The 25490-nt window shown below is 41.0% G+C and overlaps 1 protein-coding gene and 1 long non-coding RNA gene across 2 annotated transcripts; both read right to left on the bottom strand.

Annotated features, from left to right (window-relative positions):
• Positions 1 to 6667: 6667 nt before the first annotated feature.
• On the bottom strand, positions 6668 to 15191 carry LOC308500695 (uncharacterized protein). Its single transcript, XM_081055919.1, has 6 exons — positions 15073 to 15191; positions 14569 to 14738; positions 14003 to 14072; positions 11731 to 11782; positions 10714 to 10805; positions 6668 to 6978 (listed from the first exon to the last, which is right to left on the bottom strand). Exons 2-6 carry the CDS (start codon positions 14673 to 14675, stop codon positions 6763 to 6765), a joined length of 537 nt encoding a protein of 178 aa, XP_080912045.1. The 5' UTR covers positions 14676 to 14738; positions 15073 to 15191; the 3' UTR covers positions 6668 to 6762.
• Positions 15192 to 15567: 376 nt separating this feature from the next.
• LOC308500691 lies at positions 15568 to 18917 on the bottom strand. Its single transcript, XR_013993765.1, has 3 exons — positions 18816 to 18917; positions 17525 to 17972; positions 15568 to 16041 (listed from the first exon to the last, which is right to left on the bottom strand). It is a non-coding gene; the product is annotated as an uncharacterized lncRNA (long non-coding RNA).
• Positions 18918 to 25490: the final 6573 nt, after the last annotated feature.

Raw genomic sequence — 25490 nt, 5'->3', positions numbered from 1 at the left:
TGGGCCAGTGGGCCCTCAACCACAAGGTTGCCAGTTCAACTCCTCGAGTCCCACAAGGGATGGTGGGCAGCGCCCCCTGCAACTAAGATTGAACACAGCACCTTGAGCTGAGCCGCATCCCGGATGGCTCAGCTGTTGGTTGGAGCAAGGGCTCTCAACCACAACGTTGTCAGTTCAATTCCTCGAGTCCCGCAAGGGATAGTGGGCTGTGCCCCGTGCAACTAGCAACGGCAACTGGACCTGGAGCTGAGTTGCGCCCTCCACAACTAAGACTGAAAGGACAACAACTTGAAGCTGACCGGCGCCCTCCACAACTGATTGAAAGGACAACAACTTGACTTGGAAAAAAGTCCTGGAAGTACACACTGTTCCCCAATAAAGTCCTGTTCCCCTTCCCAATAAAATTTTTTTAAAAATACCCTTTATATATTAAAAAAAAAGTTCATAATGCCCTTCCCATAAAAAGAGGTCCATCTATATTCCTAATGACATAGCTTCCCAGAAATCTACTCATCAATATAACTGAGAATTTCTGCCTTCCCAGAGGAATTAAACCTGCATACGACAAATACTGTATTCTAGAAAAGGGTCAACAAATGTACCACTGCTGCTCAATCAGATGCCCACGACGGACACTGAGTTGATCACAAGTAGACATGGACAGGTGGTTACAGCCTTCCTTTCTGTGGAGCCAAGACGTGGCCTCAAGTCTTCTCAGCAAAATACTCTAGGCAGCTACCCCTATTTTGACCCTAAAACATTCCTGGTCCAAAGATAATTCATTTTCAAAGTGGGAAGAAAAAACAAGCAACGAGAGTCCAAGTAATACGTCTGGAATTTCATTTACAAAGATACAAAATGAAAACAAATTTCCCACTGACTAAATTGGAACCATTCTCCACATTTTCCCACTTTTTAACATCACTCTCCATCTCTTTATAATTGCACGGAAAACAAAAGTAGAATAATAGTCCGAATGCATATAGCAAGATATTATTGGCTCACTTTAACCAATTTTCAGTAATGTGAATTGTTTTAACATGTATTATATTAGAGACATATATTACAACCCAAACCCTTTCAAACAATTTAAGGGACCCCAGCTGAGAATGTTCCAGGCACACATTCCTGTACTTGGCATTCTCTTCCAATAGGAATCCTCACAATCATGTTTCGGATCTGGAAGAAAAATACAAAGTGGCTTTTTGCTGCCTCCCTTATTCTTGCTCATCCTTCATGAGCAAGTCATGTAGTAAAAGATTAACTGGTAATGAGAATGAACTATGTCAAATAAGGATAGACCATGTGAATATGAATGCAGAATTTTAAGGAAGCAATTTTTAGGGGGTTAAAAGTCCTGTGTAAAGCACAGAAACACATGCAGCTTGTTGTCTCAAAAAACAATTGATCTGGAAGAACTAAATCAGTTTAAGAATGGTATAGACAAATTTGTGGCACATTTATCATTGGCTGGTTATTCAGAAAAGCTAAAAATATACTAGGTATAGTAAAATATTTGAAATTGTGGCAGGGACAAGAACTCACTGTCTGCTCCAACTTTGTGTGGTACTATCAAGGTAGAATACTGCATGGGGTCTGGTGGGGGCAGTTCCTACAACTAAAATCTGATTTCCAAAGCATGATCCCAAGTTAAGAACTTTGTGATGAGGTAGACAGGGTCCACAAATGAATGCTTTTTACCCATGGCTAATAAAACATGTGGGCTCTGAGAGGTTATTGCCGTCCAGTTCTAATCTGTTTTTAATGTCCTTATTTTCAAATTTAAACATAAAATAGAAAAATTTTTCATGATCAAGAGAAAACTATAGAAAGCTCCCTTTTTTAAAACTTTTTTTTTAAATGTGTTTTTGCAGGACCCATCAGCTCCAAGTCAAGTAGTTGTTTGAATCTAGTTGTGGAGGGCACAGTTCACAGTTGCCCATGTGGGGATCGAACCGGCAACCTTAAGAGCACTGCTTTCTAACCAACTGAGCTAACTGGTGGCCCCTAGAAAGCTCCCTTTAATGAGGCTGATAAAATACTTGAGTTTCAAGCCTAATTTTTAAAACTTTGGTTTAAAATACTAATGCTATTGTTTCAGAATGTATTTCTACATTTAGAGGATAAGAAATATGCCACATTTGAATGTTGCTTTAGTCATCAAAATGACCACATACATACACATACATACGTGTTTGTGTTTGTATGTATGCATATATATTTTTTCATCTTTACCACAACTCCAAAGAAGTGGAGTAGGGAGAAGTCCAGCATGTTGCCCAATTTCACCAGAAAAGGCATAAAGAGATCATTCGATTTCTTGTTGAGGCCTTTTTCTAATTCTTTTAAGTTCTTTCACAGTTTTCTGTATATTTCACAAAATTTTAAAGCTATACTATGTCAGAAACCCTGGAAATACCTCAACAGGTTACAGACTGGAGAACATTAAATGCTAAGGATATGGGAATTACATTTAAAATTTTTTTATAGTTTCAGGTGTACAAAACAACGTAGACATTTACATCCCTCACAAAGTGATAACCCCCCCAATCTACTATTCCTCTGACATCATATATAGCTGTTACAATACCATTGGCTATATTCTCTATGCTGTACTTTATATCCTGTAACTGTATGTATGTATGTGTGTGTGTGTGTGTGTGTATAATATTTAACCATAGTTGACATTCAATACTATTCGACTTCAGCTTCAGGTGTAAAGCGCAGTTGTCAGGCATCTACAGAATCTATGAAGTGATCTCCCTGATAAGTCCAGCACCCATCTGGCACCCTTCATCATCTTTACATTATTGGTTATATTCCCTATACTGTATTTCACATCCCTGTGACTATTCTGTGACTACCTATTTGTACTTCCTCATCCCTTCACCTTCTCTCCCATCCCCCACCCGCCTACCATCTAGCAGCCATCAGTTTTTTCTCTATATCTCTGAGTCTACTTCTGTTTTGTTTACTCATTTATTCTGTTCTTCAGATTCCAGATATAAGTGAGATCATAAGGTATTTATCTTTCTCTGTCTGACTCATTTCACTTAGTGTAATATTCTCTAAGTCCATCCATGTTGCTGCAAATGGTAAGATTTCATTCTTTTTTAAGGCTAAATAATACTCCACTGTATAAATGTACCACAGTTTCTTTATGCAACTGTCTATTGATGGGCATTTTGGTTGTTTCTGTATCTTGGCTATTGTGAATAGCGCTGCAATAAACATAGGAGTGCACATATTTTTTTGAATTAGTGTTTTGGATTTCTTTGGATAAATATATAGGAAGTAAATTCGCAGACATTACCCTTACTAATATTTTTACTGATATATCCCCTTGGGCAAGGGAAGCAAAAGGAAAAATAATCACGTGAGACAACATCAAACTAAAAAATTTTTTCACAGCAAAGGAAACCATCTACAACAAAAAAAAGACATTCTACTGATCGGGAGAAGATATCTGCCAATGACACATCTGATCAGGGTTTAATAGCCAAAATTTATAAAACACTCATACAACTCAACACCAAACAAAACAAACCCAATTAAAAAATGGACGGAGGACATGAACAGGCATTTCTCTAAAGACATACAGATGGCCAACAGACATATGAAAAGATGCTCAACGTCACTAATCATCAGAGAAATGCAAATTAAAACCACAATGAGATATCACCTCACACCTGTCAGAATGGCTATCATTGATAAATCAATAAACAAGTGTTGGCGAGGCTGTGGAGAAAAGGGAACCCTCATGCAGTGTTGGTGGGGTTGCAGATTTGGTGCAGCCGCTATTGGTGCAGCCAATATGGAGGTTCCTCAAAAAATTAAAAATAGAACCACCATATGACCCAGCAACTCCACTCCTGAGAAGTACATTTTAATTGCTCACTTGACAGCAGCAGTTATCTTCCATCCTGAAGCCTAAGGAAATGAGCAATCAATCCTATAGCTGGCTGTAATGATGCTATGACCCTGATGCTTTTTCTGTGGGAAAATAGACATAAAATGTACTATTGTAACCATTTTTAAGTGTACAGTTCTGTGGCATTAAGTGCATTCCCATTGTTATGAATCCATCTTCAGAATTTTTCATCATCCTCAATCAATTCTGTACCTGTTGAACACAAACTGCCCATTTTCCCCTTTCTCCAGCCCCAGGAAACCACCATTCCATTTTCTGTCTCTATGAATTTGACTACTCTAGGTAGTAACTGGAGACACACAGTATTTGTCCTTTTGTGTCCAGCTTACTTCACTCTGCATATATCATCAAGGTTCATCCATGTTATAGCACATGTCAGTATTTTCTTCCTTTTTAAAGCTGAATAGTATTTCATTGTGGGTACATACATTTTGTTGATCCATTTATCTGACAGACATTTGGGTTGCTTCCTATTTTTTGGCTATTGTGAATAATACTGCTGTGAACAGGGTATATTATCTGTCTGAGTCCCTTCATTTGGGTATATAACCAGAAGTGGAATTGCTGGATCATGTGGTATTTCTATGCTTAATTCCATCCTTCCCGTTCTCATACCTAAACCAAAGACCACAATGAGTACACCACCAGATGGGGTTTTTAATCATAGTGGAAAAACCCCATCCGATTTCTCTTGCACCGTTTCTCACTTAACCTGTTGGAACACCCTTATGTCTATGAACTGCCTGGAAGATGCCCAGGACCCCCAGCCCCGTGCTAGCCTCCAGGCGCTACTGCTGCAGACCCAGCCTCAGGCTTCCCTGTTGACAGGAAGTAGGGCCCAGTACGGCTCCATCTGTACAAATACAGGGGTGATTCCAAAATACACCCAACACTCAGCTCTGCAACACCCAAGACTTGGGTGTGAATCTCGGGGTCAAGGTAGGGTAAGTATAAAACCTGAATTTTTATAGAACTAGTAACGGGAAAACAGGAAGATCAGGCAAGGTGGTGAAATCCTCAGCAACGCCAACGATTGCATAACACCTCAGTCCCTGAAGCACTTTTTTCCACCTGCTATACTACTAAAAATTAGGAGTATTTAAAGTTACTTGAGAATTCACCAATCCCAGAACTTTCCTTTCTTAGAAGTTCTTCCAGAGTTTCTGTCAGAAATTCCTTTTCTGTTTATGGGAGCAGAACACTCCAAGGAATTTCAGGGCTGGTAGTATAATACACAACTGAGCAGAGCCATTACTCCCGATAATTAATCAAAAACACTATCTCGCCTGTACTGTAGAGCAATTGTGAATACACGAGGAGATGTGAAGGTACTGGGCCATAAAGTGGTCAATGCTATATGCAAAACAACAATTCAGGATCAAGCAGGTGTGGCTCAAGGTTCTTCAGGTGGAAAAGCGGAAAGGAGAGGTTAAAGAGAACTGTGGGAACCAGCAAAGAAACGACGACCAGGAATGCCTGAGGACTGTACACTGAAGGGTGAAACTGAACCTCTCTGGACAGTTCCAGTTCCCTTTTTTCCTTACTCCGTTCCAGTGAAGGACGTAAAAATACAAATGGCCCAAACCTAAGACTGACTGGGTTGTGCTGATTAGTGGGTTCGGACTCTGTTCGTTAAGATCACCAATGTGGTTTTCCTTCACGCTGGTTCTTCTCGCCCTGTAGTAGGCAGGTCCAAGTAGGGTCTGACCTTAACAGGCTTTATTCTCTTTTTGCCCAAGCATATGGGTTACTGCTTTAGGTTCTTCACCAGCTAGCCATCCAGATACAAACATGAATGATACGGTTCCCAGATACAGACATGAGCCTAGGACAAGGTAAGAGGTCCCTGTTTAGGCATTGAGCCTAAACTCCATGAAATTTCCTGAGCCTTGCTGCAGACTGTGATCTAACACGTAATGAGGGTGTGTACTTTGATTCTTGTCTGCTGCTGTTCCATGTATACAGCTTCCTTTGGAGTGTTGAGGGAGGAGGGATGGAGGAAACCCTGGCTTCTCTAACAAGCGCACCCTAACAATACTCTCTAGAGTAGGATGCAGGTTGAAGATGCATGCTTTATAAAATTTCCAAGTCTTTTATGTAAACCTTCTGTTGGCTGGTATTTATAGCTTCATACCCCTAAAATTAATTTGTTCTGTCACTGCAGGATGGTCTTTAATTAGTTGATAAAAATTATTTACATCTTATTTTCATGTAAAGGTGACACCAACAGCAATAACATGGGCATTCAACAAACATTTTTTGAATTAGACTAGATTTCAAGTATTTATGTTCCTGAAAGAAACATGCCATGTCCCTCTCCATTCTTCAAACACAAAGACATAATTTTATTCATGCAATTATATCAATACTGTTCAACACGTAGAGTTTTTTTCTCCCCATTTAAGTTGAATTTCATTTTGACTATCTAATACTGTAAGTGCCGAGCTATTCTAATCAGGTTACCTTTTACACTTATAAAAATGGCAAATTTCTCTGAATACCACTCCAAAAATGCTAATTCACATTTAGTACTTATCTAATATCAGACTCTTGGAAGTTTCAAAGATCTTACTATATATCCACTCGGTACAAGTCCTCACACTGTTGTGCAAACAACTACCCAACTCCTCTTTATCCCCATGTTCAAAATAAGGCAAAGACAGATGGAATAACATTCCGTATACCCTAGGGAAGGTACAATAAAGTAACAGCATAAGAGAGTTTCTGGGTCCCCGCACCTGTTTTACATGTGTCTTTCTTCTTCTGTCTTCTTCCCTGGGCGTGATGGGACTTCTCTGATAGAAGGCAAGATGGCTACCATCCTTCAGTTATCACAGTACTGTACCTTTAGAATGGACAGCATCAGCACTGTGATAACTGAGCCAGGGCAGCCTGTCAGTCACTGTGTTGGCTGGCGACATCTTTTCCAGGTGATTGCATGACTTCCTCCAAAAGCTCCCCATGAAGTGGAAGACTAAAAGATTCCCTTCTGGTTTGAGATGTGGGGAAGAAGAAAAAGTGGGGTCACAGCTCAGCAAGTGGTGATGCTGAAATATTAAGAGGCCCAGATGAATTAGAACAAAATGAAAAACAAACACGTGATTTATACATATTAATGAGGATGACAACCACATGATTATGCAGTAAGCTTTCCAGCTATGTTACAGTGTATTTCTTCCATGCATAGATTTGCTGACTCTATATCCCCCTGACCTCAATCATTCATGCAATATTTACTGAGAGACTACTATATTCCAAGACCTCCTCTAGATGCTCAGGAAATTAAGATTAAGTAAGACACGGTCTCTGTTCTCAAATTGTTCCCGATCAAACATGGCAACAATACTTCACATCTGCCTAATATTCAATAATTTTCTATGTGTTTTCTCGTTTGCTGTTCCACAAGAACCCTATGTGGTTGTCAATAAATTATTCATTAATTTATCAAAAAAGGAATCTGGAAAATAGGTTAGATATCATTAGCCCATTTTACAGATAGAAATTAAAAACCTAAGAGAGGTTTAGGTGATTTACTTGAGATTATACCTTAAGTTGTGGTGAGCCTGGGATCAAATCCATGTCTAATGACTGAGCCCAGTGCTTTCTCCCCTCTACTCCAATCTGGCCATTCAACTCCATCAATTGGATATTCAGTTTACAAACTTATACAAACAAAAAGATTTCTGAAAATATCTACTTTTGCTTAAGATTTTTAGTTTTCTCAATATCTCAGATCATGATGCAGAAACTAGGTGGAGGGTTATGTTTTAAGAAGAAATGCACATTACCAAAAAAATTTTATTACCACATTACCAAAAACCTTTTATTGTTCCTGCCTGAGTACTAAGAATGTACTCAAATTGATGACACTGATGATGATTATATATTTAGCACACCTGCAGGGCGTTTTTTACTGTAGTTCATCTATCAATTCCACAGTTACGGTAGTATAAGAATCGTTGACAACTTTTGGAACGCATTTAAAAAAAAAATCAACATATACATATCATTTGCTTTGAAATTATCTGTATCTTTGAGATGTACCCTAAAGTCATTTCAGGGATAACTTTTTCTTTTAAAAAAAAGTACAAAAAGATTCTGAAATTGTAATTCAGGTTTTAGAATACTAACTTATGAAAACCATGATTCACTCAGTTGTTTTCCATGTGAGTCGTAAATTCTCAAGTTATTTCAGTATCAGTGAAATTTAACAGATATTTGAAAAATAATTGTTTTTAATTAGGTATTTGTTCAGTTTCAAAGACTGATTATATGCAAATAAGATACTAGCACTGTACTTCAAATACGTCAGAAGGTAAATCAATTCTTTAGATCAGAAGCCATAAGAGTACAATGACTAACTCAATTAATTTTATGCACTATGAAACTGACCTTATCTTCAAAGGTAATATTCAACAAAATAATCCACCTACACACAAATTACTATAACATTTTCTAAAGCAAAAATATCTCAAAGTTAAAGAGGTCATTGCCTAGGTCTTGGCCAACTGATGTAATACAAAGTTGAAACACGAGAGGGCAACGAAGATTTTTATTTTATTTTTTTTAAGTTGGATCCCATAACCTAAGGTTCCTGGAAGTAGTTGCACATTTGCAACCAAATTATAAACATCTGTTAAATGAACAAAGATATTGGGATTATTTGAGAATACAATTTATGATAGCTGACCCATCAAAAAGTGTAAATAGATTACCACTTAATACTTCCTGGCCACAAGTTCTGTCAGCTTTGGAAAAGATGAATACTTACTCTGAGATACTGGAGGGTGGATACATATGGGAACAGATAACTCTGATATTCTTACTAGTTACTAGACTATCCTTCACTAAAACTGAATACTAGTGCAACTTAATGTCTAAAAATGAAATACAGAAAGATGAACTTAATGTCTGTAATGAAATGTTTGTAATATAATACCAAGTTGAAATTCACTCTATTAGCCATGACCAAAAACTAGACAACTAAACTTTGATACAATAAGGATATTTCCTTAATTTTCTCATTTCCTTCTTTTCTACCTAAGTTGGGGAAGGAGGAGCCAAAAGACCAATTCACGAAAAGCAAATTGTCATTATGCTGTGAAGTTACCTAAATTAATATGCTCAGAATAATTCTTAAGCAACTTCAAGGAAGAAAAATATGGGTTTTCCGAAGTATATTTTATAAATATTAATAAATGCTTCAAAAATGTAAGTTTTGTTTCTTCTTAGAAATTATTCTTTATAAATGTGCCTTTTAAAAATCCAAATTTATCAGAAACATTTCCCATTCCATAGATTTTTCTTATAAAAATCAAATTGTTTTAATTTTAAAACAAACAACTGCAGGTGCTCATGCTACAGTATGAAATTATATTGTGTAGTAAGAGAGGGGAAAAGAAATAGTGGTATAAAATGCTTTCCTCCAGGGATTGAACTGATTTTAAACTCAGTTCTTCTATGATAAAAATGATACAACTGAGAATAATTTCTTCATAATGCATGTACCAAATATTATTATCTAGAAAACTGAGTACTTCTGGCAAACTGGTAGCATAAAAAACTTGCTTTTAAATCTTGTGGAGTACAAATACAGACACAGAAAACATGTCATGTCCCTCTTATATATGGACTAAAAATGAAAACACAAATGATTTTAAACCTTTAAGTATTTGATTACATATTACGTAAATGAAGGTATTGATAAGCTGCTGGCAATGCAAAATACATGAAAATACTTTTTAAACGAAAGTAGTTGAAATAGATTTTTAAATTAAATCCACTGGTCTTTTACTAAAGTGTGATTTTGTTTTCCAATGTGAAAACCATAACCCAATTCAGTATTATAAAACATATTTGACCAAACTGTGATGTTATAAGAATGTATTGTCAATAAAAAATGCTCAAATGTCAACTACTGCTTAGTCAGAGGTACACAGAATGTATACTTGCATTTTATTGCCGTTTTGCTATATTAAGAGTGTTAAAAAACTAACTTGTGCCAAAGTTTAGTAGTAAACCTGGAGTGAGGGCGTTACAGATATTTTTCTTTTTTAAGGAGAAAAAAATTGGCTAAAAAGGTGAAGGAATAGCCAAGGACCACTGACTGCCCTGTGCAAAGTCCACCCTGATTCTCACAAAGAAGCAGTAACAGAAACTATTTATAAAGGGGGTGTCACTGTTTTACCCACTTCAAGCACTGACCTCTAAGTAATCTCATGCTGTATAACCCTTGCAGGTCCCTCTGGAGGAAAAGACCTATCACAGAAAGTATGTACACAATAATGTAGAGACATTATTATAGAGACAGACAGAGGAACGAGCTTTCTTGCTCATGCTGACTGGGATTTTAGCACAAAACGGCTCCAGGAGACTAAAAATTTACAAATAAATGGACTGGCCCATAATTCTGTTATATGGGCCTTTCCTCCTTACACATGCACTCAGCATACATACTTTTAGTTCAACTGTCTACTCCACAGTTATTTTACTTTCTGCTTTTGCTCTAGATTCCATTTCTGCCCTAGATTTCAGATGTTATAATTTGCTCACAAGTCAACCTTATTCTGATCTCACCTCTATATTACGTACCCTTTTAGAACAGCTAGTCAAAATGATCCACCCCTAGCTAACCATCTCTAAAAACCCTGACTGTCTCCAATTAATCTATGATTTTCTCATTACTGCAGCAGCGCCATTTAAAAATGCTGGGTGGGTCTTACACATTCTCAAATTCCCTTAATGGACAGCTAAAGGAGACGATACCAAAATCTTGCACTGACCTCCAATTCTTGAGCTGTGGGCTGTTCCAGAAACATGTCTACGCCTCTCTTTTCTGCAGAGTCCACCGTTCTCAGAGCTTCTACTCCTACTTCTGTAAAATGAACATATTTCTACTTGTAACACATGCCACATCAGTGTTACACTCGTTATTAAGGGCTGCATCTTACACCATAACCCAAGTTGGCAGGTCACCTCTTATTTCCTCAAATCAGTAGTACTGTTTATTCCTAAAGTCAGAAACTGTTTTCTTCGTGTCCCTTCACACTAGTCAGTCTTTCTCACAAAGTACAAGCTCAACAAACATTCGATTACTTAATGAACCTCTCTTCATTTCCTAGGGATTCTCTAAATAAGTTATCAACAAAAGTGTATGTTTAATTCCAGCCTTTGTCAGTATGGTCGTAAGCAAGACACTTGACAGTCTGTCATGGAGAAAATGAAGGGGTAGTATTAAATGGCCCCTAAGTCCATTCGAGGGCCATTACTGAATCACATTAGATAAAACCAAACCCCAAACACAGCATTATCTCTATTCAGGTCAGCATTAAACTTTTTTTGGAGGAAAGGGGTCAGCAACCCTTCTGCACTCAATTACCACCAGTGGAGCTATGATGGAGCACGCGGCGGGGGGAGGGGGGGGGGATGAAAGAGGAAGAGAAAGTAAACAAAGGTGAGTGGTGAGTGGAATCGTTAAGATGCCACCAGGTGTCACAATTGTTACTGTACTCGGAGATATTTTGGCATACCCAGAAGCCTTTCACAAGAGCAGCTATAACTAGATGTGTCGGTACCTAAATTTTCCGATGCCACCCCCTACTAGCCCTTCTAGTACCCTGCACGTGGTTACTGACCTTCCTGAGTAGGACACGCCTCCTGCATACAAATAGGCAAAGCCATCACTATTAGGTCTCATGTACTGTAATGGTAACTCTTGAGGTCCCCAAATCTCCACATGGAAGAAAGCAGGGGAAAGCAGACGGTGGACAAACATGAAATAACTGTATTTCATGCAGTACCTCTTTTGGAAATTAGTCCGTGGACCAAAAGGAGTGATGTCACAGGCCAGCACTGTCCAAGAGAAGTGAAATACAAGCCATCTTATGTAAATATTCTAGTAGCCACAGTTAAAAACAAATAAACAGGTGTCATTAACTTGAACAATATATTTAGTTTAACTCAATATATCCAAAATATCACCATTTGGGCATGTAATTAATGTAAAAATTATTCATGAGATATTTTCTTTTTTTGTACTAAGTCTTTGAAATCTGGAATGTATTTCACATTTATAATACATCTCAATTCAAACACTAAATTTCATCAGAAATAATCTGTATACAGATTGTATAAAATTTACAATTTAAAAAGTAGCCAAATTGCATGTGCCCAAATTGTTTCTAAACATATTTAAGTTTTCCAGTACCTGAATCAAGTAGCAATTTCAAGAATTAAATAAAAATTTAAAATTCAGTTCCTCATCACTGTAACACGACTTCAGGTGCTTAACAGCTACCTGTCTAGTGGCTACTGTTTTCAGGCCACTAGAGAGGTACAGAAAACCCTGTCTCTGTCACCTGGATTCTTTTAAACCTGAATTAGATTAAAAGATGTTACGCCTTCAACAGCAAGCCCTCCTACAGCACACGCCAGATGCTCAAGTTATGCCAAGTATTTTCTGCCCCATGACTAATCCTTAAATGGTCACTACTTCAATGATGTTCACTTATTAAGCAGCTCTTTCCAAAGACTGAAAAATATGAAAAATCCTTTTCACTCAAAAAGGCATATCTCAATTCAGGGAAAGTACGGAGACGCTGTTTCAAAGATATGGAGTTAATTTCCAAGGTAAAGGTGGAAAATCCTGACATCCTTACCTCTGTGTTACTTCTGTGTCCAGGACATTACTCACGCTGCCCAGGTTATGGCCATTGTTTACAATGAGCCTCTCAATTCCATACTCAAAGTAGCTGTCACTGCTGCATCCTTGGATTCTTTGCCTTCCTCAACTGCTCCCTTCTAGCCTCCCTGCCACAACTTCCTCCATCTCTAGCAGACTCTCTAGCTCACATTCCAGGAGCTCCTCTTTAATTCATTCTGAACAGTACTTGTTATTGTTGATGTACTGAAATATATGAATAATTCAATGAATGAATTTTGAATCATCCTATTAATCATTCATTGGTCTATGTACCTAAGTTATCTTGAGAAAAGCTTTTCTGAATATACATGGAAAGTATCCCCCCACCCTTCCCCAAAGGAACCAATTACAAACTCTACAGCTTTTTCTCCCTATGTCAAAGTTCAGTGTTCCTCCTGGAGCTGATTTAAAAGTTGATCTTCTAACGGAGTTGGGTTCCTAAGGTAGTTCTATTTTGAGCCTTCTTCCTGTTCTGAAGCTAAAGTTGGAAGGGCTTAGGGGGTGATGTCATGGAAGGGAGACTGCAGGCTTTTACAGAAGGGTCTTCTCCAGCTACTGTGGATGCTCAGGTGGTGGAAACCACAGGGAGTATTCACTTCTCATCTCTTTCTCCTCCCTCCCTTTTAAGTCCCAGCTATTCATTAGCCAGCAAGAAAACAAGTTCAAATAAGCGTGCAAACATATTTATATTTTACTCTTTAAGCATCTCAGAAACAAAACGACTGGGGAGAAAAATGCCTCATTCCAGGTAAGAAAGGTGACAACTTCTTTCTCCACCTCCCCGAGTATCTATCATAGGACTAGGGGAAAAGAGGTTGGAAGGCACAGCTGGTAAGAATAAAGGGATTATAAATCCAGCAAGTTTGAAAAGGTAAATATTGGGGACATTCGGGACAGAAAGGAGACCCTTCACCGTTTTCTCCTCCCTTTTGGATAGTCAGATTTGGGGCTGGGTGTGCCTTCTGCTTTGGGAGGCGTGTTTGGCTCTGGAGAAAGAAGAGGGGCCAGGGTGGGGCCTTGGGAAAGAGAGCCAGACTGCTTAGGCCTGATTCTGGGCTGAGCTCTTAGGGGAAGAATGTTGGGGGCTGTAGGACAGCTGAAGATCCAGTGGGGAATAAATAACGGCACTGAGCCACGGGGGTCACCACTTTCTATCTAAACCCAGCAGTTAAGTTGATGTTCGGTGGAACGCAGATCCAGAGGGAAGAGAAAAATCCCAACACAGCTGTAGGCCACAACTTGCCAGGCTAGGGGAATGGACGTGCCTAGTGCAATCCAGCAGGTGAAAGAAGCACTTTCTGGCAGATTCTGTGACGGGGGGTTAGCTAAGAGGTCTGGGGAATAGAGGACTCCCTGGTTTCTCGGCTCACCTCTCCTCCAAAGCCGGAATAAGCACAGGTGTGGTCCTTCTCCAAAAAGGTGGCTGCTGGTGTGCGGTAGCTGAGTGAGGGAAAGGATTCTTTGGCCCGGGAAGGCGGTGAGAAGCCCTGAGGTCAGCTAAGGTCAGGAACAGGAGGTGTCCGCCAAGTCCCCTCCCCCTCTTGAAAACCCGACCTGGACCGGCATAAATTACAGCAATGCACCCCCCTCCCCAATAATGTTTCTAATAAAAGAAACAGCCTCTCTCTGCTGCTTACGAAAAACACTGCAGGCTCCGGTTGATGAAAATAAACAGGTGAGCCCGAAGAGAAGCGGGAAAAGATTGGGGATGGGAGAATAAACGTGCAGAGAAATCGAGGCTTCCCCGCCCTCCCCACACACATCCTCTCCCCGCCAGCCCAGGAGAATCTGCGTGGCAGGTTGCAAGCTAAAAATGCCACTCTGACAGACCACCGTCTCCCCGCCCCGTGCCAGTTCGCCCTCCTACGCCAGGGTCCAGCGCGGTGGCCTCGTGGTAGCGCCCCGTCCCCGGACGCCGCGCGGGGCTCACCCTTACCCCTGACCGCCGCCGCCGCCGCCGCGGGGACTCCGGTCTTCCTCTCTCCTCCCTCCCTCCTCCTCCTCCGCCTCCTCCTCGCAGACTCCTCCCGCCGGATCCTTCATGTAAACAACATCCAGGCTCTATTTACAGTCGCCGCCGGACCGCGAGGGACCCACGCCAGCACCCTGAAAGGAGGCGGGGGTGGGGGAAAAGCGAGTGCGCAACATTTATACACACACCCCGCCCCGCCCCTCCGCGCCGCTGCCCCTCCAGGGGGCCGAAGTGGGGCGCCGAGGGGCCACCCGCGCCCACGTCCACCCAGTGCGGCTCCTGACAACCCAGCGAGGGCCAAGGGGAAACCGCGGACATGCCGGTGGGCGAGGTCGCCGCCCCCCCGCACCCCGCAGGAAGGAAAATACACCCCGACAACAACAAACCCAGCAACACGCTGGAAGTCCGTGCGGGAGTGAGGAACCCCCCCGCCCCGCCCCGCCCCGCCCCCGGCGCCCCTCTGCCTACCCCGCGGTGGCCAGCGGCGTGCGGTCCCCACCCGCGGCCGAAAGCAGGCAGGCGCCCAGCGCCGGGCACTGGCGCGCCCTCGGCCCTCGCCGCCGCACGGCCCGCCCCGCCCTCGGCCCGCCCCCCGCGCGGGCCCCGCGCCGGCCGAGCCTCGCGGCTGCGTGTGCGTGTGCGTGTGCGTGTGCGTGTGCGCGCGCCGCGGCCAGCCTCGCCGCGCCGTGCTGTGCCCCCGCGGCTTCTCGTTCTCGCGCCCCCGGCTAGCGTTCCACGGTGGCTCACGGCCGCGCACACACACGCAGACACTCGGCAGCACGGAGCCCCGCGGCCGCACGCCGCCCGCAGGCGCCCGAGCCCCGCACGCGCCGTCGCCCCCGCGCGCGGCCCGCCACCCCCACGCCCACCTGCGCCCCCCGGGGTCCCGAGCCCCCCTTCCTTTGTTCTTCCCGCTATTTGCATGAGGATTATCTAATGACGCAGCAAAGCTCGCCACAACGTGACCGTCGCCATTTTTCTGTTTTTATTCTATCTGCCATGTGATAGATTGGGGGGGGGCGGTTAGAAAAGGGAGAGAGACGGGATTAAAAAAAAAAAAAGCAAAAAAAAAAAACTTCCGGGTCTCATGACTGGGAAGGGAGAAAAACAAAAGGGAGACGAGACACAACTCCAGGGGAAGGACGTGTGTGTGTGTGTGTGTGTGAGCACGCGCGCGCTCACGCACCCTCCCGCGTGAAAGGAGCTCCCGCAGCAGACAGCATCTTCCAAAGGAACCCAATGAGCCTTGGTGGGTTCAGACCGCACCCTCCAGCCATGGCGGTTGCGTGTCCGGGTCCCACACCCGCCGCAAACGCTCCGCGAAGCTGTCATCCTGCTCCCTTCTGGCCGCCTCCACTTGCCGGTCCATCTCAGAGCTCGCGCTTTCGCTCCCGGGCGGGTGTACTGTCCTGGGTTATGTTCAGAGAAGTCTCTTACCTAAGGGGAGAAATGATAAAGTTGAAAGGCTACCGTATTTCCTAAGTTTTAAAATAGTTTGCTTCGATGCTGCTTATGACACCCTCGTGGCAACGCCAGGCAGCCTCTAATACTGGTTCGAATCCTTCGTCTCTTGACTCCCTTTTCTCTCATTTCCCAAAGCGGGATGCACCCTTGTGTGGTGTTCCGTGGGGGTTTATTATGTGGAAACGGGCCCTTCCTTAAGGATTGATTTATTTTGGGAGAAATTTTTAATGAACACTTGTTCAGGGTCAGGGAGCATTGTTTAAGAAGACAGCTGCATGGCAAGGTGGATTCGTGTTGCACTGATCTTATTCACATTCAGAGGGCGTGATAGACTTTTCGTTCTCAAGTCTCGTGTTCACGGTTGCTGAAAAAAAAGTAGTCGGGAACTCTGCCACGTTTTCCAGTGAGATGTAAAATTTTGTACTTTTGTTTACTACTGTATTTCCTCTGGGCACTTTCACTTTTGTTTCTCTTGAGTTTCCTTTCTGGTTTCTCGTCTCTATTTCGTAATTCAGAGCAGAAATGGACTTGAGAGCTAACCAGAGTTCCTCACTTTACCGGGCAAAGAGACTGAGGCCCCGAGGAGTGGTGCGAGTTACTCCAGGTCACACATTTGGAGTGGAGTCGGGATCGAGCCCTGCTCACCTATCTCTATTCGAGTGGTGGAGATGGAGGGTGGGGAATGGGCATGGAGGGGGAATTGCTTAGTAATGTATGACAGCAATCCTGTTGTGTAAAATTAGTATCCTAGAAATTAAAAGAGAGAACACTTAACCAGATCATTCCCTTCTTAGGACCGGTGTAAATTGAGATTTGACTCAAATATATCTGTTAACTCAGATTCCACTTCATCTTTCCCTGGGAGAGTTTGTCATCTTACCAAACAGCTAACTGTACGTGACTTATGAAATTTAAAAAAAATTTTTTTTAAGAATCACAGAATTGACCACTCCCCCTCTGTGCACCCACTATGTCATTTGAATATTATGTCCTGGTGACTGTCACACTTCAGTGTGCAGAACTGTTGATGTATCTCTCCGAAGCAGAGGACCATGCTATCTTCATGTTTTATCTCCCATGTTTAGCACCCTCCCTGGCGATGAATGAGTGAATGAAGGCTTGATGATGATTTTTTCTATAATTCCATTCTGACCATCTCTAGGAAACTCCTTCCAGTTTTTGGTGAAGGCAGAACACTGGAGTTGCTTTTTGGTTCTTACACCTTTGCAGGCCATTTGTGGCAGGCTTCTAATTTGCAGAGCCAAGCAAAACAATTTGCTTTCTCAATTTTTTTAAAACAAGTGTTTTCCCTCCCCCCATTTTTTTAACCATCTTTGGTTCCTCTTTTTCAATTTTTTTTTAAATTCATATAATTAGTTATGCCAACATTTGCCCTTTGACTTTTGACAGATGCCAAAAGGTTGGTGAAGTGAAGCTGTGATTTAATCCTGCTTACCTTGGCATCAAATTATCAGAGGCAGCATTCTTAATCAGACTGATTTCCTCCCAGACCCCAGTGAACTTAGTGAGGAGGCTGGCAGTTGAGCCGGCTGAAGAGGGCTGCTGAAAAGATGTCAGCATCTGGACAAAATGCACACATTTGCAACTTTAAAAGACTGGAGCATAACTGATGTATGCAATTATATTTACAGCTCCGAAGAGGATCTGGAGTGTTACAGATGAGTTCATAGGCATCCAGACTGATGCGGTTCCATTGCATAGCCGAACTGCACGTATTCCTTTGAGTGGCACAGATGAAGCTGGTATTACTGATCATAACATCCACCGTCCATATGTTTCATCCCAGATAAACACAGTGTGATAAGTATAACAATATCATCTTCCATCAAGGTGGAGATGAGACTTAATTATATGTCAAGTCATGTGCTCCCTTGAATACAATGCTGAACAGAGAAAAAAGGAACACTGCTCAACAATGTAGGAGATATCTCCATAGCTCTTGTCTTCCACATATGTGCACTTACACATCGTTACAAAGAAGATCAGACTTTCATCCTCTGGGGTACCACATAGCTGCTGATGAGAGAGAGCTGTTACAGGCACTCCAACAATCTTTTGCATCTCTCCAACACATGCTTGAAAAGTGACAATTCCTAGTTTGTGAAAGCATGGGCTTTGGAATCAGGTCCAAATCTCAGCTCTGCCAGTCCCTTAGCTATGTCATCCTGGGCAAGTGATTCATCAGTTCTGATTCTCAGGTTCATTACTCATAAAATGAACATAGAACACCTGGCTCCAAAAGGAGCTTTTAGGATTGAAATTGAATAAAACATATGTAAAGACCTAGCATGATACTGGGGATATAATATATGATAATGAGTGGCTATAATAATTTTTATTGTATTTTTATTTACCCCATGCATTTCCTAGAATTTTTCTATCCCTTTAGGCTTCCTGCTCTGAACATTCAACAAACCTAATATCACTGAAAGTTCTGTGACTATGGAAATAAATAAGAATAGGTTCTGCCCTCAAGAAGTTCACGCTTCAACCTTGGAAAAGACACACGTGCAAGTTACTATACTGATACTGAAAACAAGCACTTGGTTCGTACTACTTTGTGATGACCTAGTTAGTGCCTGAGAAGTATGTAAGACCTAGATTATTTTATACCTAGGCAATGACAAAGCTTATGGCGGTAGTTAGAAAAATGCCCAAGAAAAACCCTCAAACAAACAAACAAACAAAAATTCCCCTCACATTTTCACATAAATGAGGAAAATTACCTTTAAGACTGCATCTGATCAGTGTAATTCTGCAGCTTTGAAACACAGTTTTCTGGTCCAGTAGAAGAGTGAAAAATATGCAAGGTTGTACTTTGAAGTAATGTTGGAGAAATACAGTTAATAGGAAGAACTTCTGGTTGTTAATTAATTAGATCACTTTAACCAAGAACTGTTTTCTGAGAAACATTCCCAACTCTGGGTCAGGTGCTAAAGAAACAAATATAAAGAAGACACAGACTTTGCCCTTAAGGAACTCATTCAACAAGTGTTTATTAATAACCTACTGGGGATGCAATGATGAACACGACATTGAACTTACTAGCAGGAGATTGATCTATACACGTATCTTTCCAGCTTCCTCAAGAAGTGTACGACTATTAGTGCTGAATCTGAAGCTCCGCTGACAGGCACTCAGCCTCAAGCCTCCGGGGAATAGCCCTGAGAACATGTGGATTGAGCACATTTTCAGCTCTTTCGTTGCTCATCTCTGTTCCTGTTTCGATAGTTTTGTGTGGGAGGGAATACAAACAAAGTGAAGTTACGCCTTTCCAGCTCCAAAAGAAAAAAAAAGTGCTTGACTGAAACAAGGTTTGAGCAAGACAAAGTGTGTGTGTGTGTGTATGTGTGTGTGTGTGTGTGTGTGTGTGTGTGTGTCCCTCTACCCTGAAGGTTATTTGCTCCTCCAAACAAAAGAGCAGCTTTTGAAAGAATAGTTTGGTCTCTACAGCCCAAGTGAACCTGGGAATCTTACTGGCTTTAGGCAGAATTATGAAGCAAGCAAAGATATTTAGTTCTCCTCGAGTTTGGGCTATTTACATAGCTTTCTGGTCTACCAGTTCTTGTCTTTGGGGACAGAGTCCCAGAGAGCAGTTTCCAGGCTCTTGGCCTCATGTGGAAAGGTGCTGGCTCAATTATTAGATGGCCATCAGCTGTAATCAGATGGCCATGCGCTGTGGCTGGGTGGCCATCAGCTGTTACCAGTTAGCCATTAGCCACTAATATAACTGCTGTGGCTACACTGGCGAGGGGTTGGGTGGGTTGGTTGGCAGGCAGGGAAGCGGACGTTGGATTGTGCATCGTGTGTGGCTCCTGCTTCCTGTGTCTCTAACCCTGCCACCAGTGAGAGTGTAGTGGTATGAACCCCCATCCATGGCTCTGTTGGTGTTCCTTTTTGGCCTCACCATATCCTGTGTTCTGGTGCGGGGAGCAGGACCAGAGACCCTGCATGACACTGTCTTTTTGAACTGTTGTTCACCAAAGGACTACTACAATAATGATTCTAAAATGCAAAACTGATTATATTATTCCCCTGCTTATAAACTTTGACAGCTCCTCATTATAGGCCAAGTATGGCACACAAGACCCTTTGTGATTTTGCTCTGCCAAAGCAAAATCCTCCATAAGACCCACATGTAGCGTTTACCAGATTTTGTAAATAAAAACATAGGATGCCCAGTTGAATTTAAATTTCCAATCAACAACAATTTTTTTGGGTCTAAATATGTCCCAAATATTATATTCAACATACCTGTACTTAAATGTATTCATTGTTTATCTGTTATCCAAATGTAAGTAAGAATCCTGTATTTTATCTGGCAAACTTACTCAGGCCAATCTTATTGATTAACTTGCCACTCCCACTAGTCTCTTCATGCCTTTCTAAGTGCTTCATAACCTCTCCACCTTGCTCCTTATTCACCTGATAACCTTCTGCTGCCTCTTCAAAAGCCGGTCATGGGGTTCTGGAACTCTGCAGGTAGGAGTTTGGAATCCATGGAGTAGAGATGGGCCTGGCCACCTGTGGGCCCTATTTAATAACTAGGCTGCGGCCCCAGTTCCTCTTCCTCCTTTCCATTCTCCCTCCTGGAACCGGAGTTCTGCCCTGAATCCCAGTTTACTTGGCTGGGACCCACACATGGTTTTTCACCCTTGCCAACTCTCTCCCTGGGGCTGTGGAGCTAATAGATTCTTTCTCCGTGCTGCCGGCTGGGCTCCTGACCTAACTGGATGGATCATTGAAACCTGCCTCACCACTTTCCTGTCTTGCCCATTACAAAGTATGGATAAGAGACTCAAATGAGATCACGTTTGTAAAAGTAGTTGCAAGTCTAAAGCCTTTCAGATAGTAATTTTGTTTAGAGACTGAATTTTAAGCTCTTTACCTAGTGTTGTTTATGGAAGTCCTTCTCGAAGTGCTCTGGATTTCCCTTGTTTCGGCTCATGTCTAGGGATATAAAATGATGTGGAAATTTTTCAAATGTCCTCTAATTTTGATTAATGCATTCAGCCATACTGTCTATTGCACTATGGATGGATCTAAACCAATGGCTTTAATTTTTAGAATTTTAATTTTATGATCCAGGACATACTTTTTCATAACTAAAATCAAAGTCTCACAAATTATGTAAACGCTGAGTCTGTGTAATAACCTCTGATATTTTCTCTTCTAGTTCATCTTTAAAAAATTTGTCAACCCACCAAACTAATGTCACAACCCACTAATGGGTTGTGACTTGCATTTTGCTAAGTAAGCACTGATCTGGACTTTTTTTCCTGAGATTTCTTGTGTTAACTATCTGACCAGGACAATTGGCAAATGTCTCTCTCACTTGGTGCTGTCTCCAGTAGGACCCACCTTGCTCACAAAAGTTGTTGAAGCCTCCTCAGTGGGTTAAGTCAGGGTTGTCCCTGCTGATAAGATCAGCAAGCAGAGCATTGCTGCCAGAGACTTTCTAAGCACCCTGAGGTGAATATGTAAAAATTCCTGACAAGGCCATTTATGAAGAAGGATAGCTGCAGAATTACCACAAATGGCAGCTATATTCATCTTAGAATAGGGATATTGTTTGGAGGGCAATTCTTTCTCAGACTTTTAACATTATTCCTGGATGAGTTAAAGAACTTTTAGATTTCTGAGGTTTCACACTAATTGCAAAGATAAAACATAAATGAAAGCTTTCTTTCTCACTGTCATGATTTTGTTTTACTCTCTTTTCCCCTAGATGGTGAACAGTTAATGTGATATTTAGACTACTTTAAGAAGATGGGCAACAGTAGATTCCAGAGAAAATAAGGAAAATATATGGAAAGAATGTATGGCCCAGATGGAGGGAAAGAAGACAAATTATCTAAGGAATTCATATGATACAGGTAGGCAAGCCAGCTGCTAGAATTCAGAGTCCCCCATATACACACACCTTTTCTTTCACTCAAGGCTGTTTTGTTCATTTTCCTTTATGGTAGGGTTCTAGTTTTGTTTGTTTTGTTGGCCTTGAAAAGACCAGTTTCAGATCAGTAGTGGCACAAAACCTAGATTGGAGAAAATTTGAGAGAGAACAGGAGAGAAGGAATTCAAGTCAGATAGTGTACATAACTGTTTGGCTACAAAACGTTACAGAAAATTAAGAGGGCAACCAAATGAGGGAAAGAGAGTCAAGGGGAGAATTTTGTTTGTTTGTCTTTAAAGTGCTTGAAATGATTTGTTCTTATATTAATAGAAATGATCCAGTAGAGGAAAAAATCATGATGATAGAGAGGAAGGATTGGCTGGTCTTGTGTCTTTGAGAGTCTGCAAGAGGGTGGGATGTAATACACAAGGGGAAGTTTTTACATAGGGGAACTGAGCGTGCAGCCTGATTGACGGAAGGTAAAGCAGTGTCTAAGGGGTACATCTGTCTGCACATGTAGATGTGGGAAGAGTGGCTGGAAGTTCTCTTTTGGTTCTTTAGTTTTCTCAGTGAGGAAAGACGTGCCATTACCAGCTGCGAGTGAGAAGAGAAGAATATGTGTAACACAGTCCTGTTGCAGAAACTGAATGGAGGAATGCAGAATGTAAGAAAGTGAAGGGGTCAGGAAGATATAGGATGTTAGCTGGGAAACAGTAAGGGCCTGTTTAGGTTCCTGGTGACAGGTGTAAAGTGAGACCAGTGTAGGTGGGATGTTGGATTTAACCAAGGTGATCAAGGGAGTTCACTGTAAGTGATTACATTTACTGATCCTGAGTTTTTAGCTGAGTAAGGAGGGATAGAAGGCCTTTAGGGGTGAGGAACAGTAAAAAAAAATAAAAAATAAAAATAAAAAAATTAGTGCCTAGAATGCTCCTCTCCCTGTTCTTTGCACGACTGGCTCCCTCTTCTGGTTCAGTCGTTCTCTGATACCACACTCTTAACTCTCTTCAGAGTACTTAAGGTGTTTTCTTATTACTTTCTTTCATCTATATCTATCTATCTATCTGTCTGTCTGTCTGTCTGTCTGTCTGTCTGTCTGTCTGTCTCTGCATCGATCCATATATCCATCCATCCACCGTCCATTTCACACTACTAGAATATAAGCTCCATGAGAGCAACAATCTTGACATAATATTCATTAGCCACAGCACTTATTTGGCAACAGGAACAACCAAAAAAAAACATTTGCTAGAAGAATGATAAATGACTAGGATATGATTTTAAGGTCTCTACCATCCTGATCATTCTCTTCTATTCATGATCCTGTTGGTGGGTTTTCTCCTTCTAACCTCCACCAGGAGAAAGAAGATCCCTACCCCAAGGTTAGAGCTGCTGGCTAAACCATCCACTTCAGGTCTCCTATGAGGGTGAGGAGAGGCGATCTCCAGGAGAGTTTTACCAGAGTTATGCCGGCACCAGATATTTCAAAGGGCCCAAAAGGGTGCCATGAAGACACAATAGCTTTCTGTTTTGTTTTGTTTAAAATATCTGTATTGAGGTTTAATTTAGATACCATCAAATTCACCCATTTTAAGTGTAAGCTTTGTTGAATTTTGGTGAGCTTGTACCATTATACAATCATCAACATAATTCAGTTTTAGAACATTTTCATCACTACAAAATGTTCCCTTATGTCTGTTTGCAATCCATCTCTGTTCCCACCCCCAGCCCTAGGCAACCACTGATCTTTCTGTCTCTACAGCTTTGCCTTTTGTTGAATTTCTGTATAAATGGGATCATACAATATGTAGTCTTTTGTGTCAGCTTCCTTCCATTTAGTATAATGCTTTTATTGTGAGTAATATTCTACTCTATAGATACACAACATTTTGTTTATTGATTCACAGTTGATAGACACTGTTTCCAATTTGGGGGCTATTATGAATAATACTATTATGAATATTTGTATACAAGTCTTTGTGTAGATGGACATTTTCATTTCTCTTGGGTAGATACTGAGAGAGGTTTGATTGCTAAGTCAATTGATAAGTGTATGTTTAACTTTTCTAAAAATGCAAAGGAATTTTCCAGAGTGGCAAATTTTACATTTACATTTTACATTTCCATTAGCAATGTACATGTTTCTCCATGTCCTCACTAACCTCTAGTCTTTTTGTTTTAGCCGTTCTAGTAGGTGTGTAGTAGTATCTCATTTTGGTTTTAATTTGCATTTCTCTGATAACTGATGACATTAAGCATCTTTTCATGTTCTTATTTGCCATTTACACATCTTCTTTGATGCAGTGATTATTCAACTATAGAGTTGTTTCTCGTATGGTTGAATTATAAAATTTCTTTATATATTCTGGATTCAAGTGCTTTATCAGATATATGGTTTGTAAATATTTTCATTTTCTTATTTGTGTTTTTTGAAGAGCAAAATTTTTCATTTTGATAAAGTTCAATTTGTTGATTTTGTTTTTGATTGTTCATACTTTTTGTGTCATATATAAGAATTCTTTATCTAATCCCAGGCTGCAAAGATTTCATCCTATGTCTTCTTTAAGTTGTTATGTATGTGTACGGTGTAAGGTCAGGGTCGAGTTTCATCTTTTTGTTGTTTATCCAATTGTCCAAGCACCTATTGTTCAAAGGACTGTTCTTTCCCCCATTGAATTACTTGGCACCTTTTTTGAAAATCAATTGACCAAGTATGTGACAGTGTGTTACTGGACTCCCTATTCTCTTCCATTTATCTAAATGCCTATTGTTTCTTGATTATTATAGCTTTGCAGTAAGTTTGAAAAGCAAGTAAAGTCCTCTGACTTTGTATTTATTTTTCAAAATTGTTTTGCTATTCTAGGTTCTTTGGAAAGATTGTGATCCTTTCATATGACAGAAAGCAAAGTTTGATTGTCCAAAATGATTGTGAAGGTATATATTTGTTTTTATCACTGCTTTTTCCTTTTATTTGGTACGAGAACATAGCTCGGGAATGCAACCACCAATGATAATGCTGTTTCTATGAGAAAATAGTCTGCCCCACAATGGTCAGCTGAGATATGAAATCTAGGACTCAGTGTGGTGAAAGCCACATACTGCTTGCCAAATCACAACACTCTTTATGTGTGGTAGGAAAAGAAATACCAAGTCTTAAAGGTATGATTTTCACCGAATAAACAATTCGAAAGCTAATGTCCTATAGCAACTAAGAACCAAGGCTTTATTTTTCAATGTAGTTTTCCAAATTACTGTGTCAGATTTTCTAAAAAGTGGCTGTGTGAGCATAATATAAAACCTTGCAAGTCAAATGCCCTTAAGTTTATCCTCTGTTGTGCATTTTTCAAAAAATTGGGGCATATTTCCCATTTTTTTGGACTCTCAGGATATCTTTTCTAAAATGGAGATAATAATTACCAAAAGGATTGTTCCAAAGATTAGATAATGTGTATAAAGTGCTGAGTATAGTGCCTGGCATATGGTGGGTGCTGAATAAATGTTAGTTCCC

The sequence above is a fragment of the Rhinolophus hipposideros genome (assembly GCF_964194185.1).
Source record: "Rhinolophus hipposideros genome assembly, chromosome: 8".
In the NCBI taxonomy this organism is placed as follows: domain Eukaryota; kingdom Metazoa; phylum Chordata; class Mammalia; order Chiroptera; family Rhinolophidae; genus Rhinolophus; species Rhinolophus hipposideros.
This window is presented reverse-complemented; position numbering and strand designations above follow the sequence as displayed.